Raw genomic sequence first — 18,186 nt, 5'->3', positions numbered from 1 at the left:
GTCATCATGTGGGACATAATAAAATTACAAAAAAAAGTAGCTTGTCATAGTAAAGGTTGTAGCTTAAATCATGTAGCTTGAGAAATAATAATGTTGGCAACCCTTAGCTACATGTACATGTAACTAGCCATTGTGGATGTTCTTGCGTCGTTGTGGTTTTTTATTTTTTGTTTTTCAAAATCATACGTAGTATGATATATGTCATTTAACGAATCACGAAAAAAGGTCAAACTTATTAAAATCGTGATAATTTTGAAAATTGACAAACTAAAAAGTAAAAACACCTTTTTCTTATTGCAAAAATACACTTTAATAATCCCAACTTTGCTCAATTTACTTTATATAATCCTAACTTTCGATTATTCTGTAATAATCCAAACTTTCACCTGCGTTTTTTTTCTTCAATTCCAAACCGGTCAACAAAAGTCAATTATCTGATATTTTAGGTCAACAAAAAACTACTCGTAATTTTTTTTTTCTTTTTTGTTTGGAGTATTGTCTTATCCAAGTTCAATTCAACATAAAGGATTTTCAGAGCTCACTTACGCATCACCTAAGAGTTCCTCCCTGATTTTGTAATACCCGAATTCACTTCTCTAATTATATGCAGTCAACCAAACAAACACTTAGGCCTCGTTTGATTGTATATGGGAATTAAATACTACATGGAAAATTTTATTGCCTTGGAAATACTAAAATTGTGTTTGGTTGACATTTAGGAAATCGTATTTCTCATGAATTAGTTTCCTACGTTTTGTTTGGTTAAATTATAAAATACCCATGTATTATTATAACTTGAACTACTATCCCAAAATTTTGAGGATAATAATGTAATTTCATCCAAAATACATGTTAGAGAGTTTGAGTGACCAAGGTAGGGTATGGAAAATTAATTCCCATGTTTTGTAGGAATTCCAAATTCCTTAGAAATTTCCACTTCCTACATTTTTGCTAACCAAACAACTACTTTTAAACACATTCCCCATGAATTTGTATTTCCTCCATTATTAAAGTGCAAACAAACAAGGTCTTACAGTTTCATCACAATAGTTGCTTTGGTTAATCTAATCTAAGTACATAAAATATACTCCTATATAAATAGATAATTTAACGAACCAAATATATTTACCTTCCCTCCAAAAATAACCCCAATTAAACAAAAAGGAAATGTGTTCATAGAATTGAAATTTTAAAGAGCCAGATACCGTTAAAATGACATTTAAAATCAAATTAACATTACGGAAAAAACTACTCCGTAATAGAGAAAAACAGGAGCAACAGGTTCTAAGAGTAGTCCGTATACAGTATGTAGTAGCAATATCGGTAGATAATTGAGATGTACACTCTTAACTCTCAAGTAAACGTATATAATAAAAACTTGAAAAACAAATACCTTGCAACTTCATATTATATAACAAAACAAGAACAAATGACAGGCAGCAGCTGCAACAGCAAACCGATTCAAAGGAAGCAGAACAGCTAGCTTCAGATTAGATTGTGATTTGTGAAGAAACTACGGTTTCTTTACAGCACATGACTACACCTTTAGGAGGGCCTATGATTTGCCCTTAATTACTTAATATAATATATCATTAGCCAAAACCAAAAGCAACGCCGCTATACAAGCTGAAGAGCAACCCTACTTAGTACTTCAAGCAACAACACTTGCAGAATAAACAGAGATGGAATTTATCTAGATATGTAAGGCTCAAAAAGCGCTACACAAGGATTAGGATCATACTGCATAATCTCAGCAGCTCGTTCGAATTCCTCCCTTAGGACTCTAATGCTGCGTTTGTCTACCACTCGTCCTAGATCATGGGATGTCTCGAACGGATCTTCTATGCATATAAGGTGACGATCATTACCCACCCTTCTTGTCCAATCTTTTTCTTGCTTCCTACCAGAACCAAAGAATTAGCTATGCATAACTTTAGCCTTTTAACCCAAGAGTACTTAAAGAAAGTAAGGAAAAGATAAAAAGAAAGTGAAGAGCTACTTGTATTCAAACAAACCCAAACAGAAAGGTTAGCTTAACATATTATTTACTGAAGAAAGTAAACAAGACATGAAGTCCCACAATAGTACAATAAAGACCGATGGGAAGCAGCAACCATGGTATGGATTACAACACAAGTTTTGACAGAAAGGTCCGTATTTAAAAATGATCCTGATAATAATTGAATATTTATCTCACCTGAGGATACAACCAGCACGAACTGATATGACATTATTTGCATAATCATGACAATATGCCCAATAATTAAAGAACCCCCACAGTAACTTGGAAATATTTTCGTTATTTCGGGCTCCAAAATCACGAAGTTTTTCAACTTGATCAAAGAAAGCGCATTCGACATTATCAACAGTCACAGCATATGTAGGTTTCATTCTCTGCAAGAAATCAAAGGGTCAGGCCGTCAGGTTACCAGAATATTCAGCTAAAAAGACTTAGTTAAACTACTCAAAAAGGGCAAGAATTAATCCTTCAAATATAATGCTAAGAAGAAAGTGATGCATGCTTGCATTTGATACAAATCAAGAACTTGATAGAAAAGCATCATCAACAACCTTTTTGTTAATCATCTTTTCCGACAGATCCTCAGAAGTTACATAATAAAAACAGAAAGCCAGTTTAGTAAGTGAAGGGAACATACGCACACCGGATGGTAAAACTTGGATACTCTCTTCCAATGTCACTAGATGGTTTATTAAAGAATAGAGTTTCGAGTTTCAACAGAATACACAATGGATCTCGCTATTATTGTTGTTGAGGCACTCAATGCAAGTGCAGATTATCTGGGGTAAATAGAAGCATGTTTAGTTGTGTTAAATTGTGACTCAAAATCATATCTCTCATACTATAAGTGATTTTGAGGTGATTCAAGTTGGAGGTGATAGCTTGTTTCAAAAGTTTTCCAACGATAGGTCATATGCCCAATTCCGATAAGAAACGAGAAAGTTATGGCCGTTTTACAAAGACCTAACGAACCTGGAAAATTGCAAAGAGGAAGCGAGCTATAGCTCTAGCCTCTAGGTGAGTGAGCTATAGCTCATTCCTATGGAGGTTGCGGCAAGCTTGAGCTAGCTGCCGAGCTCGCTCAGTTCTTGTGGGATAACTTATGGAATATTTCCTAAAATTATATCTTTTCTATGACGGCCATTTGAGTTTTACTTGGGGAATACTTTAGGGTTTAATTAGGGTTCCCTATTTTCTCGTTCTTTCTCCGTTATAGTGAAGAAGCTCTCGAATCCTCCACCCGTGGACGTAGGTCTAATTTCACCGAACCACGTAAATCCTTGTGTTCTTTGTTTATCATCTTTATTGTTTTTCTTGTTCTTATTTTTCATTGACCTGTTTCGCATTAATCAAACACAATTACAACCTTATTTCCTAACAAGTTGTTTTAATGAATCGCAGAATTTTACTCTTGGAATCTTATACTTTTGAGCAAGAGCACAAAGTCCCTAGACGAGGGTGAACCAGCAAGAGTCTGTAAGTGCTCCTGCATGTATCTATTTTCCAACAGATTGAGGGGTAAAATAATTTTAAGACAAACAAAATCGAAGAAAGTAATTCATTCTAGCTTCACCATAAATCCTACAGCCATACAGCACCCAGTCCCACACTCTTCACTCCATACAGTGAATGTATACTACATTATAAGCATGCTTGTTGCATTACTAAAATATCTTTTAGGCTATCTATCCAGGATAAGAAGAGAGCTTTTAAGAGAGGATAAACTAGTATAAAGACAGCAAGGCCTTTCAAACAAAAGTAGAAACCAAAATGCAAAATTAGCAAAGGCTTCCAAATTCTGCTAAAGACCTTTCAAAAGAGTATTTACTCCAAGTTATCAGGTCATCCTTCAAGCATATCCAAATAAAAAACCTTTGCAGATCATCCTTATGATTAATCAATCCAAAATAAATTATTACCACAAAAATAACAAACTTAGGAAGCAAGCTTTAAAATGCCCCTGTAAAATAGTACATACCAGATGCTCCAAAAGAAGCATTTAAACTTTTACCTGCAAACAAGGAAGGATGGGAGGATTACGCTGCTGTAAAAAATGGATGCACATCAGCACATACCTGCATAACAAATCAAAAAAGCTCATTCCATGTGAAGAAAGTTATATTTAGAGGACCACCATATAATCCACTGAGTGAGGACTACTTTGTTAGTCTAAATGGCCTATTTTACAGACATAGAAGTATATTATTCAAGTGTCAATAAGAAGATGATGACAAGAGCAAACCTACAATGCCAACCCCCTTGGTATGAAAAATACAGATGTAGATATAACCAATCACATCACAAAATAATCATTTATTGTAGAATAACTCACGCGTAACTAGATAGTGTTCCCTGATAAGTTTCATTGACTCCTCTGGACTTCGCCCAGTGTTTCACAAGAAATGCCAACTGCCTTAGTCTTGCATCAATTTCACCATAATCTCGAAGCAGCTTTGTATTTACAACAGCTAAAACATTGTTTATGCAAATGTCACATGAAATTCCTGTCACTGGATCCATAAGCTTTACTATGGGAACCCGTGCACGAGTCAATGCCTGTAATCAGAAATTAAAGCAAATTGAAACACAAAAACTGCTTAAACCAAAGCATGCATTTGAAATGAGAGTATCATGCCCAAATCAACTTCAAATAAGAATCTTATGCCACTGTTTCCAGATTGACCCAAAGGAGAAAAAGAGAGATGCATATCCTTGATGAACATTTACCAGCTTTTCTAGCTTAGCCATATAAGTGAATTAACCCGCCTTAAGTTCATGGGGTGACACTATATTGGTATTACTAACCAGAAACACATAAAACAGTTGCTCATGCTTGTCAAATTCATTTTTAGCGCTTTTCAAATTTTATCTGAATGAAACCACCAAAGTTAAGTTTTATACGAACAAAACTGTCTTCTGAAGTCCTTCGCTATATTTAGTTTACGTGTTCAATAAAATCATCACAGATGTGGTAAAAGGTGAATCTTAAACAGTGATGACAAAGAGCGTAAGAGAGTTGATACAAGATCATATTTCAGTATGGGCCCCATTGCAGAACTCATTTCGTAATATTATTGTTGTTATGATCAATAACTTAAGAAAATTTAATCAATTAATACAAAATCGAATAAGCTTTCATTCCATGATGAATATAGAAAGAAATTAAATCATGTGGATACGTTCAAACTGAAAAGAAAATTCCACAATTTATGAGAACAAACATCACCTAGTATAGACCTTGTCCGATAAAAAAAATTGAATGCTAGTAGTACAAATACAATGCAAAAAATTTGATTGCTAACTTTAATAAGACTTACCTGCACATCTTGGAGATTATCAGACTTTAAAATCTCAGCCAATTTCAACAACATATCAACCTTATTGATGTATAGATCATCAATGGCAAGGCAGACATCAATGTCACTTTTTGAGACTCCAAAAGAGTTGGCACAAGATCCATAAACATAAACCTTAGCATTAGGCCATTCCTTGCACACAAGTTTCTCCAATAATGCCAAAAACTGCTTTTGCTTGGCCTTCTCCTCCTCTACTGGTATTAGAGACTCGTAAATTGCAAGAAAAGGGGCATCCAACCGGTCTATATCTCTCCGACATTCAGTCAGCCTTCTGGAGTTTCTTATCCTTTGCGAAAGGATCCATTTCCCTCTAGCATCGGATCTGAAGTCCTAATTGCAAGCACAATAGTTTGAGTGCAAAAAATCAGCAGTCAATGGGCATAAGCAGTATGGGTGGAAACTTAAGTAGCCATTTTAAACAGAGTAAAATTAAGCAGATGAACATGCAAGTATATTACCCAGATGTCCTCACAAAAGAAAAAATGTAAAAAAAATAAATAAAAAATAATAAAATAAAAAAATAAAAAAATAAAAAGTAGAAAATGGCATACAGAACCTCGAAATTTCTGTGATTCTATTAATAGGATGTGACAAGAAAAGAACTTTCGGCCAAAACACCTCAAGGGTAGGGCTTGATCATTAAAGTTCTACAAATACATATACTAGCAACGTCAAAATGCAAAGTACTGCACTGAATTTGCTCTCCAGTAGGAATAATAGCTATGGCCATATGCAATGATCTACCACTTTCCCCATCATTAACCGTTTCCTTAGACTATAATATAACTTAAAAAAAAGTCCTTTATTAAAAATGCAGAGTACATAAATCATCAACTTTAGCCAATACCCCTAAAGAGTATCACACCAAGGCAAGTAGCAGGGTAGGGAAGGCCAGATGTAGGGAGCCTTACTACAGTGACAAGCAAAAGGTGGTTTCCAAACTCACCCTTATTCAATACATATCTAAATCATACGCCCTATCCCTAAATAAAAGGCACAATAGATTGAAGATCGCTATCAAGAAATTAGGTTGAAAGACCATGATTATACTACTTTCTGTAAGAATATACATATTTAGTTCTTTACCATACCACAAGGTATCTTTCCTGAAAAAATCATTAAGGGTAATATGAAAAGTTGTGAGCTTAAATAAACTATACTTAATACATCATAGAAAGAGGACTATTATTTTGGGACAATCTAAAATAGAAAAGGTAGATTAACCCAGGTTAATATAGTCCTGTATAACCCAAACGCCACAAATATAATACTAGCTACGTGACAGAAAAACGATAATTTATACCACAAAACAACATCAACAAATTCTCATAATTTCTGAAATTGTTAGTATGGAGTAAATTAAAACTACATAGTTGCACTTGCACTTAAGGTTATTATGACTTTAAGAGTCCCCAAAATTAGTTTCATAGATAAGAATCCAGCAATAATCCCAATCAAACACAATCTAGCTTTGTTCTACCCCTTTCCTCCTTAACTCCAGGCCTGATTCTGTTCCAAAAAAGAACCTTTCTAACTTAGACATGACCAGGTCATGACAAGATAGTCATGGTTCGATAACAATATTCAATTCAAAACAATATTTTTCTCTGCTTAACTTGGAAGGTAAAAAATCTAGGAGGTTTTGTTCACGTCTACAAATCAACATTTATCAACACTACCAACACAGGCATAATGAAAACTCACAAAGAAAGCATAGATCCAATTTAGAAATATAAATGTTGTATAACTAGCCTAAATTCAATCAAATTGAATTGCTTTAAAATGCAATTGATAAGAAGAAACAGGAGCACCTAGATTATACCTTATCACGGGGTTGTTTCTTCTTAGCACTGGTATCATTATTCTCAGCAGACTGATCATCTCCTAAAACTGAATCAACTAGCTGTTCACTTAAATCATCAATTTCGTCATGACTAGCCCCATTATCAGCCAAACCACCATGATCATTTAGCAAAGACTGTTCGATATCAGAAACCAATACAGACTTCAGACTACTCCCATCAGGCAAACCAGGATGATCAAGCTGTCCACTAACCCCACTTCCACTATCTCTACTCGAAAACCGCCTTTCATTCTCATAACTCCTACTATTAGAACCAAAATCCCTATGATTATTACCCCTCTTCAATTCACCAGAAGAGCTACTAATCTCCCCACTCGCATTACTCTTAAAACCATCAAAATCCCGCCTTTGGTTAGCGGGCGTGCTCGAAAACCCCGGCGGAGGCACAGACCGTCTCTGCTCAGGCGAACCATAACCCCAGTTAACATTACCATCAATCCTTCGATTCAGATCAAACCCATTAACCCTCCTAACCCCTAAACCCGAACCCAGTTCACGCTCCTTTAACAAATTCAATTCCAACTCCAATTTCTTCAATCTCAAACTCTCATTCTCAACAGAATTCCCACAATTAGGGTAATTCCCAAAGTACCCAGTTTCAGATTGTTCCAATCCAGTCTGCTGCTGGTGTTGTTGACGACGGAGAAGATCAAAATGCTGATGAGGAGCAGCGAAAATGGAGGGGTTATGAGAATTAGGTCGCGGAAACCCTTGATAATAGAAATTGGGGTTTTGGGTTTGAGGAGAGAGAGAGAAAGGAGAGCGAGAGTGAGAGTAATCGTGCTGATTGTGGTTGTGGTGTGGTCCGACGGAAGGTCCGACGGCGGCGACGGCGGGATCGAGAGAGAGAGTGTGAGAAGGAGGTGAAGGAGAGAAGAGATTGTGAGGAAGAAAAGATGGTTGTTGTTGTTGGTGGTGGTGGTGTTGTTGTTGTTGTTGCTGCTGTTGTTGGTGGTGTTGTTGTTGACGGTTTTGGACGAGGCGGAGGAGAAAATCGCCGCCGCCGTCGGACATGGTGGTGGTGGTGGGTTTAAGGAGAGATTTGGGGGTGATTGTGATGGGATCATGAGTTTCAAGATTTTGGGTTTGTGGGGGAGAAGAGGGGTCTTTTTCACTTTCTTTTATTTTTTTTACTTTATTATTATTGGCTTTTTTTATGTTTGATATTTGAGATTTTTTAAATTAAAATAATTGGGACACCTATTAAGATATTTGGATATTCTTCCCTTCTATAGAAGAATTATTGAAAAGGTCGGATTAATCAATAAGATACGGTGAATTGAACACTTAATCGAGTCTTAATCTCCTTCAAAATAATTAAGGATAATATAAACTTAGTCAGTTTTACTTAATTTAATACGGAATTTATGTTTTCATGTTGTTGAGTGAAATGGTAACCCTTACTTTGTGTGAGTTAAATGAAATATCAAGCACTATTTCATGTAACTTGAATGAAATAATTAGTACTATTTTGTGTAATTTTTTTTATTTTTATTTGAAACACTATTTTGTGTAAATTGAATAAAATAGAGACTATCCATTCGTATAAATCAAATTAAATATTTGTTACAATATTGTGTTTGTGAAAATCTACAACAAATTTAAGAAAAATATTTTATTGTTTAAATAATTTGGACAAGTACGACAAATTTAAGGGCGCTAAATCAATTTAGATATTTACGTCACAACTGAACATCGATTCAATTGATTGATATCAATTAAGAATTTAAGATAGAAGAGTGAAAGGAATGGAAAATGGATAAACAGAACAAGGGGTGCTTTGGGTTTTGTGGAGGGTAAGCTGACTAAAGAGGTGTTACATTTAGCTAGCAACCATGAAGATGAAGTACTTATAACTCACAACTCTTTGTTTACCTATTATGGATGTAATCTTTTACAAGTAGATGACAACATGTCTTAAAACCTTCCTAATTAAAATAATATACATTGTTTAATAAAGTACCTCGCAAAACTCCAATATATCAACCCTAACAATCACATGCGGGCTATTTTGGAATTTATAATATGTGTAGATTATAATAATAGTACTGGTCAAATTTATATGTATTATAATTTGTAAAAAGTCGCATGATGATGCAACTACATCTTCAAACACATATTTTGTTTCAACATGTCTAATGGGATATTATAAGAAAAAATTGATGAACTTATTCAGAGGATATATGATTTTTGTCATTTTATATTGCCGAAGGACTCCATTTGACAATTGATCATATACATTGAATGGATGTCTTTCTAATCTAATAAGTTAGCACTAACTTTATTACGGAGTATTAGACTTTGGCATACACATGTGAGCTACACTAAAGACCCTTTTTAATGAAATAAACCATATATAATTTGTTGTAGTGAGGAATTGAATCCTCAACCTTATAAATGTGTTTACAAAAGAAGAGTTCTACAAGCACAATCGAGGTATCACTTAATTCTCACAATCAAAGAATATATATTCTCTCTTGTATGGACAAACAAATGTTGGTTACAATCAAGATTAAGAGACGATGTAATGCTGCCTCATCAAATCTTCATAGACATAATCAATTATTGCAAAAAATTATAAATAAATCAAGCAACAATTGATTATCTTTTTTTTTTTTTCTTTTTAATTTTTTTTATCTACCATACTTAAATCTATCAATAAATGCAAGATATTGCAAACAAAGTAGACTGACAACAAACCCAACGAATGCAAAATTGCAAACAACGTAGATTGACAAAAACCTAGCAAATACATAATTGCAAATAAATATCACAACTTATTCTAACTATGTGTAATATTTGTGTTTAGATATAGTAAAAAAAAAATATATTAGAAGAAAGAGAAAATAAATATCACAACTTATTCTAAGTATGTGTAATATTTGTGTTTAGATATAGTAAAAAAAATATATATTAGAAGAAAGAGAAAATTTGTTGACGAACATTATCTATAGTATTGTGTGTCAATATTGAATATAGGTGCATTAAGATTTAAGATCATGTTTGGAAAGAGTATTTATTTGGTTGGAAACAATTTCAATTAAATCATTACCGTTATTAAGTGTTTGGTTAAAAGATTTGGATAATAATGGTTTCTATCTATTTAAGTAGTTTACCTATTTAAGTGATTTCTTTCCATAGTTAAATCAAACATATGAAAAGAAACTTCGTAAGAGTGGAAACATTTCTGCTCCATTTTCAATATTTATACCAAACGCGAAAACGCCCCTGAGTAGCAATTGTTTCCTAGGCGACATTAGCGACAATCGAGTAGCCCGCCCGCCCAATAGAAAGAAATAGACTGGAAACGAGATGAGCCCGTAAGATTTGCAAGACTCAAATAAAGAACCCACCTCACTTTCATAAACCCTACTTGCCTTCATTCATCTCTTTCCTCAGGTTCTCCATCTCCTTCTCTCTCATATATTCTGCTACATTTCAGATTCACTTTTTCACATTTTACTAATATGATTACATTATTTTTCTTCATTTAGGGTTTCAATTCCAGCAGCAATGGCGCCCCCTGCGAAAGGTATTATTTTTCCATTTCTAATTTTCCATTTCCATTTTTTTTTGTTTTGATTTTTGGCCTTAATTGTTAATTGTGTAGGAATACATGAATTTTTGGATTATATTTTGTTAATTGTTGATTTATGGATAATTAACTATATGAATCTAGTTTAAATTCAAGTTGAATTTGGTTATAATAATTAAAATTATAATCTTGTTATTGTTTTTGTAATTCTTCTGTTACAAGCTTAATGTTGTTGGATAGCAATGTGCTAATGTTAGTGTTTTTAGTGACTGCATGCTGTTTCTTTGATCAACTAAACTTTGGATTTGACAATTCGTGGCCTTTTGTGAATTCATTTGATTCAAGTTTTTCTGTAGATTTTTTTTTTTTTTACTTTTTCTTTCACTTAATCATTTGTTGCTCATATTTTTGGCAATGTGATATGGCGAAGTAGCTAATTGAATGTTGAGAAATGAGAATGAAGGTTGACATTAAGGTTCTCTCTACCTTTGGGATTGAAAGATTGAGTGTGATAGAGGGATAAAATGGTTTTAAATGCAAACTTTGTTATGCTACTCTCGGGTTTAGTGCTTTTACTGTTGCTTAATAATGTGCTACATTGGTTGTTGATGCATTACATTATTTCAGTTTGAGTGATTGATTTTGGTTTAGAAAATTTTAAATACTTCTGCCGTGCTAATTTCTATTCCTAGGGTTTAGTCCCTTTTGCTTGATTGAGAGCTGGGTTAACTATGTATAGCTCTTGGCTCTGTAGTGATTGTGTCAATCCGACTTTTTAATGTCATGTTATTGGAGCAAATTCTTGGTTGTGTTTTTTTAGGCTGACTTTAATTTGAGTACCGATATTAATCAGTTAGTAAGTGATCGGAAAAATTCATCCTTGATTGTGCAGTGCATTGCTTAACCCTGCTATATTTATTAGCTATTCATGCAATCTCTCTTTCCAGTTTTCAATTTTGTTTAGTAATAATCTATTCTTCAGTTCCAGCAAGGTGCACTTATGGATGTGTTACAAAATTTGTTTAGCTGTGATAAAATTGTATTACATTTTTACAATCCTAGAAGGATACCTGACATCAATTATCTGGCAGATGTAAAGAAGGCTGATCCTAAAGCACAGGCCTTGAAAGCTGCTAAAGCTGTGAAATCTGGCTCAAGTACCTTGAAGAAGAAGGCCAAGAAGATCAGGACCAAGGTTACTTTCCATAGGCCAAAGACATTGAAGAAGGACAGAAACCCTAAGTACCCTCGTATTAGTGCAACACCAAGAAATAAGTTGGATCATTACCAGATACTTAAATATCCCTTGACCACTGAGTCCGCAATGAAGAAGATTGAGGACAACAACACTTTGGTTTTTATTGTTGACATCCGTTCTGACAAGAAGAAGATTAAGGCTGCCGTCAAGAAGATGTATGACATTCAGGCCAAGAAAGTGAATACCTTGATCAGGTGAATATTTTCTGCCAATCAAATTGTTGCTCTTCACTTCATATCGTTATCTGTGTTTCCTTTATATTATGTTTCGATTCTCTCTTCACTCGTAAGGTTAAAAGTGTGAGACTTAAGACATATCTTCTACAGAAAGAACTTATATTCCTCATTTATCACGAGGTTGAAAGAATTGCATACCGTTACTCTGTTAATTATAGTTTTCACGTGGCACTGTTTTTTTATAAATAGCAAACTAATTACTTGAAACTTAAAGGCAGCAATAAAATGAACAGTATAGTGCCATCCTTGCAGTTTTTAAATTCCTGCTTGCTGATTTTTAGCTTGTGAATAACTATTGATTAGGGTTTACTGAGTTTCCTGTGATTCTAATTGTTATGATTAATTTCCTATATGCAGGCCTGATGGCACCAAGAAGGCATATGTTCGTTTGACACCTGACTATGATGCCTTGGACGTTGCAAACAAGATTGGAATCATATAATTTGTATTTTGCTCCATATTTGTTCAAGTAGATGATCTCTGACATTTTTGATAGGAACATACTCAGTAGGAAAAACATTAAGTTTTGTTTGATGTTGCTATGCAATGTAGTAGCCTATGTTCTTATGGGTGCCATTATTTGCATTTTAAAGGATGTGTCTGTATTTCAAAACGAGTATATTTTCGGAATGCCTTTTGCTTCTTAAACATATGGGTTCATCTACCAAAACTTGAACAAGAGCCTTCTCTCCAGCATTGATCTTGATAATGGCTGATAAAACTGCAGGGGTTGCTAGTACAACAGGGTTTTCTTGTGTTGCTGGCTAGCTAATATTTAATCGATGTACACTTTACGCAAAACATAGTATGAAGAAAAGGAACAACCACAATGTCCCATGAAGGATATTATTACAACTTAGAAAATAATTGTTAACTACGAGTGATATAAACACTAACATGAAACTCCAGGCAAGAAGCCAAGAATCGAGCTTCGGTTTGGTGCCTATACGAAATAAACGATATACATTTTTAAACCCTCGTCCCTTAGCTCTATTTAACCTAGAAAAACAATTAATTAAATTATGAAATACAATTTCTACGAGACAAAATTCTTAAGCAAATACACAATGTAAGAAGCTCGCTTTGTATCAATTAAATCAATTCCATGAAATCCAACATCAAAATGAGCCTCAACTTTTGCACCACCTCTAATTAACATGGTCACAAATTCTTGTTGTCTATCAATCATAGGATCCATACTATATCCAATCACCAAACACCTTCCTAATTTGCTTATCTTACTAATTATGGTACGATCCTTCATAGGATTACAATACTTGTGATCTTTATTTGCCCCCTTAGGCAATGCTAATTCCCACAACAAATCCCAAACTGGCAATGGACATAACTCATCGCATGCATATTTCAACTCCGATTTTGTCCTTCGATTTCCACTAAACATAGGTTGGTTTAGGACTATTCCAGAGATTGATAAAGGACTAAGATCAACATCCATGGCCATAACGCGTGCATTATATGCTATGTTCGCGCCATTCCCCCTCCCCCCTACATAAAATCTTGAGAAGTCTCCAAACTCCTTTAGCCATTTTTCTCCATTGGGATCTATCAATTGTTGTCGTAACCAAAAGAGCAAATCCATCGCGTCTTCATATGGTGCTGGTAATCTATGCTCTGGTGCTAACCGATATGATAAGGATATTACTATACATGGAAGATCCCCGGCAACTTGTCCACATCTTTCATGACTGAAAATATCACCCACGTTATAATCAATCCATCCCCCATGATGAAAATAGGTCAATATGGGAAGTCTAGCAACACATCCATCATTTGCTGGTAATTTGGTGGGACAAAATATTCTAGCCCATACATTATTTTCTGTGTTTATTGTTACATCCTTGGATGCCACTACTTCTCCTACACCAGGGTTTGGATTTGCTTCCATTTGAGGCATCTTATTAAACCGACATAGCGTGCCATCTTCATTCAGAGAGACCTTAAGGTGTTCATATGGATTGAATTTTGACATCACTAATCAATAATGGCACAATAACTTAATTTACATCAAATGATTAATTTGTTAATTAACATCTATATAAGATCATGCAATGTTTTTCTATTCCATCCTCCTCCTATAGTTGCATTGTTGATTAGTTAGAAGGTTGGGCTTGCTTCACGGATTAAATGATAAGAAGCCACAAAATAGCATGACTAAATAATGAAAAAAAAGTTTATAGGATAGGATTTATCTAATTTCAAGAAGTTTTCTAATAATATGGAGTATTGTTTAATTTACAATTGTGTATGCTTTTGATAATGTGTGAAACGTAATTATCTTATCATTGTTATGATTTACGGGTAAGATACAAAATTACTTCGCATTTAAATTGCTGGAACATATCACTCTACCCCCATTCAATAAAATTCGAACCAAAGTCACTAATATAGGAGAGCCACACCCAGAGACTCACATCTCAATACTGCAAATCACATAATGTTTATGATTAACGGTATACTTGTAGATGATTTTCTCTTGTATCAATCACATCCTATAATCCAAGAAACAATTAAGTCAACAACCATTTAAAATACATCTAGAACTAGAATATTCCTAACAACTCACGATTACTACTATATAATAATCCGAAACATATGCATAACTTACACAACAAACAATTATTTCGTATCAAAATGAAAGAGGCAGATACCGAATTAATATAACTCATATTGATAAGTGTTCATACATAATTTATATCCATAAAACATTTAATCACACAATTTCGAACCCTACATAATAGATCTTAGAGAGATATTAGACCCAACAAAATTCTTAACTTTATCAACCAAAGCTTGAGCCTTTTCAGGCACAAACAACTCCACAGCATGGTGTCCTCCTTCATCAAAATCAGCCACCACGTGCACTCCACGTGACTCTAACATCTTAGCAAATTCTTTCTGCCTGTCCACAAGTGGGTCCCCTCCGTACCCGTTGACCAGGACCCTTGGTAGCCGTCCGATCTTATCTGTGTAAGCGTTCTCAACCATTGGATTGCAGAATTCATGATTACGGTCAGCACCAACGGGCAGGGCAAGTGACCACATGACATCATTAGCTGGTAAAGGAACGATTTTGTCATCGGGTAGTCTTAATTCTGAATCTGTTCTTTCTTCTCCTCCAAAATATGCTTGGTTTATTATTAATCCTTCTATCTTCATTGGTGATAGATCATGATCTAATGTTCTTAAAGCTGCATATACATCAATTTATCATAGGTTATGAATGAGTAACTATGTTAACATTTGCTTGTAAGCTTATACTTTGTTCGTCCTTATATAACAGGCCATGTTAAGACGCTATAAATTGAACTTTTAGTACGAGTATATATGTTATCTTATCCTTATGCATACTCTTCATTATAAAAATGTGACTACACTGGGTGGATAACTAAAGAAGTAAATATGCATACATTGAAGGATATTTGTGACAGTTCCTTAAAATTGATCAAAGTAATCAAATATGACCTATTAAGGATATTAATAACGAGTTTGAGATCAAATTGAACCTAACAGTGATATATATCGAAATTTTTTATATAATATGGAACTATGAGCCACCAATTGATCATTTAGACAAAAATTAATTAACCTAATAGTTTTTTTCCATGATGATCATACTTTAGATTGAATATTCTTATGTCGATCTACTTTTACTTTATCCACACACACATGCCCGCACACGCATATTTAAATAATGTTACTCGACAGTAAAATCGAAAAACTAACCTGCATGGTAAGTAATATTGCCACCAGAACTACTACCCATAAGAAAACAACGCTCAAAATCAGCACACTCCTTCAACCAAGGGTCACTTCCTTCTCCACTACTACCACAGCTCACAGCTTGGTCTCGGACCCACAAGATAGCCTCAACAGCATCATCATAAGCAGCAGGAAGCCGATTCTCCGGCGCCAATCGATAATCAACAGACACAAATACAGCAGGTATAGCAGCTGACATACGTTTGCAGGACTCATGAAAGAACACAGTTCCAGCAGAGTAAAACACGAAACCACCCCCATGAAAGTATATTATAACTGGTAGCTTGTTCGATGAGTCGATTTCTGCAGGTCTGAAAATGCGAAGGAAGGTATTCTTGGTTGGATTAAGGGGAACATCCTTAGAAATTACTGTATGATTTTGATTAGTTTCAGTGTTATTGTCCTGTTTTTCTTGTTGTTCTAGTTGTTCAGTGGTTGGTACCAAGATTGTAGGGGTAAGTCTGGTAATTGTGCCATCTGGGTTTGGGGATATTTTCAGGAATTTGTAAGGATCCATTGTTGGATTATTTGAAAAGGATATAAAATAAAATATTAAGGATTTTCTGAAGTCTGAAATGTATGAATGTGAAAGTAGATGAGGTTGGTTTTAAAAGCAGAGTTTTGAGGCATTGAATGAGAGAGGTAGGTTGGGAGGAGTTGTGCCACATTTTGAGCATTGTGACAAAGGCAGGTATAACCAACTTAATGTGCATTCAATTAATCGAGCTACCCATATTTACTCTATGATACCGTTCGTGACTGATTATGCTATGCATGTATAGATCAGTCACATAGGACAATGATGTAGATGGATTAATTTGATCCCGGAACTTCAATATTTTTCAGACTTTACTAGCAAAACTAGCTGACTCCCACCAATTGATTAGTTGAATATAGCTAATATAGCTATAGTGGCGTGGTGGTAATTTAAGTACTCCGTATGATAGACCCTTGGGAGTAAATGTAGCTAAACTTGATTATTAACTAGCCGTCAACACAGTTTAGGAAGAAAGGCTTTGATCAAGAACAATATCGCGCAACCAATACATCAATGTACTATTTACAAAGATTAAACGAAAAATAGATGTTTGCTTCCTTTAGGGAGAAAGTAGACAGCTTTAATTGACAACAATTGACATGTTATAACGCGAGATGGATCCTCATTGGTCATCTTGGTGGTGTGTTTGACAAACATAATTTGTCATTTCTCCTAATTTGATTCCCCCTTCTCTCGTTCTAGTAACTGAAGATGATACTCACGCATTACGAATCAGTTGATCGAATGCAAGATCTTATTAGGGGGCCGTTGGCTGTCCTATTCTGCAATCAAAGCTCAACAACCTCCAATCTCATCACCCCATCATTTCTGGGTTTGATCCTTCACTTTGCATTTAATTGGTTGCCGTTATCATATACGAGTAGGAGTTATAGGACTGCCACTGCCACTACGCCCTGGACAGTTCACCTTCTATCTTTCCAGTTAAGTGTCCAACCAAATCTCTCTGACAAATCATACTCCGTAATGAACTAAAAACAATGCTGTTATGAAGTAAATTATACTCCAAAAAAATATTTATACTACGTAGGCAAAATTCCTAAAACCGAATCCGGAACTTGTAATACTTATGTGTTTTAAAATTGTAATACCAGAAGTTTCAATTCAGTTCGGGTTTCAATTCCGGCACCTTGTATTTTGCTAACCCCTTAATAGAGTTATAGACCGGAAAAGTTCACATTTTCTGACAGTGTAATATTTTAAAATCGGGAAAATTTACCAAACTAAGCTTAATTACCAAACAATTTTTTAAAATAGACGCGTGGCCAAATTATTTTCGGACAGCGTTTTATCCCTAATTTTCTTTTATTTTAAAAAACATATATTTTGTTATGAAATTGATGAGAAAGAGAAAGTAGAGGAGAGAATAGATCTATATATTTATTACTCAATGATGTAGGAATATATATATATATATATATATATATATATGTGTGTGTGTGTGTGTGTGTGTGAGAGATATAATTAGGGTTTCCTTATAAAATACTAAACATAGTATATCTAGAATATCCTAGAATTATCATAAGGGTATAATGGGCATCCACTAAATACATATGTTATATAACACTCCCCCTTGGATGA

General features: G+C 34.5%; 4 protein-coding genes across 4 annotated transcripts; 1 reads left to right on the top strand and 3 right to left on the bottom strand.

The window, feature by feature from the left end:
- Positions 1–1,378: 1,378 nt before the first annotated feature.
- On the bottom strand, positions 1,379–8,609 carry LOC110695768 (UTP:RNA uridylyltransferase 1-like). Its single transcript, XM_021873005.1, has 6 exons — positions 7,199–8,609; positions 5,338–5,706; positions 4,353–4,576; positions 4,032–4,095; positions 2,198–2,394; positions 1,379–1,900 (listed from the first exon to the last, which is right to left on the bottom strand). Exons 1-6 carry the CDS (start codon positions 8,252–8,254, stop codon positions 1,690–1,692), a joined length of 2,121 nt encoding a protein of 706 aa, XP_021728697.1. The 5' UTR covers positions 8,255–8,609; the 3' UTR covers positions 1,379–1,689.
- A 1,882-nt stretch (positions 8,610–10,491) lies between these two features.
- Positions 10,492–12,917, top strand: LOC110695759 (60S ribosomal protein L23A). The gene is made up of 4 exons (XM_021872994.1): positions 10,492–10,639; positions 10,735–10,772; positions 11,867–12,227; positions 12,627–12,917. The coding sequence occupies exons 2-4, from the start codon at positions 10,754–10,756 to the stop codon at positions 12,709–12,711; spliced, it is 465 nt and encodes a 154-aa protein (XP_021728686.1). The 5' UTR covers positions 10,492–10,639; positions 10,735–10,753; the 3' UTR covers positions 12,712–12,917.
- Positions 12,918–13,106: 189 nt separating this feature from the next.
- LOC110695680 (probable carboxylesterase 9) lies at positions 13,107–14,321 on the bottom strand. Its single transcript, XM_021872913.1, has one exon. It carries the CDS (start codon positions 14,257–14,259, stop codon positions 13,306–13,308), a length of 954 nt encoding a protein of 317 aa, XP_021728605.1. The 5' UTR covers positions 14,260–14,321; the 3' UTR covers positions 13,107–13,305.
- Positions 14,322–14,914: 593 nt separating this feature from the next.
- On the bottom strand, positions 14,915–16,705 carry LOC110695752 (probable carboxylesterase 8). Its single transcript, XM_021872984.1, has 2 exons — positions 16,014–16,705; positions 14,915–15,478 (listed from the first exon to the last, which is right to left on the bottom strand). The coding sequence occupies exons 1-2, from the start codon at positions 16,564–16,566 to the stop codon at positions 15,018–15,020; spliced, it is 1,014 nt and encodes a 337-aa protein (XP_021728676.1). The 5' UTR covers positions 16,567–16,705; the 3' UTR covers positions 14,915–15,017.
- Positions 16,706–18,186: the final 1,481 nt, after the last annotated feature.

This window comes from Chenopodium quinoa, unplaced genomic scaffold (assembly GCF_001683475.1).
Source record: "Chenopodium quinoa cultivar QQ74 unplaced genomic scaffold, ASM168347v1, whole genome shotgun sequence".
NCBI lineage: Eukaryota > Viridiplantae > Streptophyta > Magnoliopsida > Caryophyllales > Amaranthaceae > Chenopodium > Chenopodium quinoa.
This window is presented reverse-complemented; position numbering and strand designations above follow the sequence as displayed.

What these genes read in the sequence shown, in the direction of transcription:
- LOC110695768 (XM_021873005.1), bottom strand. Translation starts at nt 8,254, where the DNA reads ATGTCCGACGGCGGCGGCGATTTTCTCCTCCGCCTCGTCCAAAACCGT. An exon ending in AGAAACAACCCCGTGATAAG is followed by an intron (nt 5,707 to 7,198) that starts GTATAATCTAGG and finishes GCTTGCAATTAG; the next exon opens with GACTTCAGATCCGATGCTAG. An exon ending in CGTGCTGGTTGTATCCTCAG is followed by an intron (nt 1,901 to 2,197) that starts GTGAGATAAATA and finishes TGGTTCTGGTAG; the next exon opens with GAAGCAAGAAAAAGATTGGA.
- LOC110695759 (XM_021872994.1), top strand. An exon ending in AAAGTGAATACCTTGATCAG is followed by an intron (nt 12,228 to 12,626) that starts GTGAATATTTTC and finishes TCCTATATGCAG; the next exon opens with GCCTGATGGCACCAAGAAGG.
- LOC110695680 (XM_021872913.1), bottom strand. Translation starts at nt 14,259, where the DNA reads ATGTCAAAATTCAATCCATATGAACACCTTAAGGTCTCTCTGAATGAA.
- LOC110695752 (XM_021872984.1), bottom strand. Translation starts at nt 16,566, where the DNA reads ATGGATCCTTACAAATTCCTGAAAATATCCCCAAACCCAGATGGCACA. An exon ending in CAATATTACTTACCATGCAG is followed by an intron (nt 15,479 to 16,013) that starts GTTAGTTTTTCG and finishes ATGTATATGCAG; the next exon opens with CTTTAAGAACATTAGATCAT.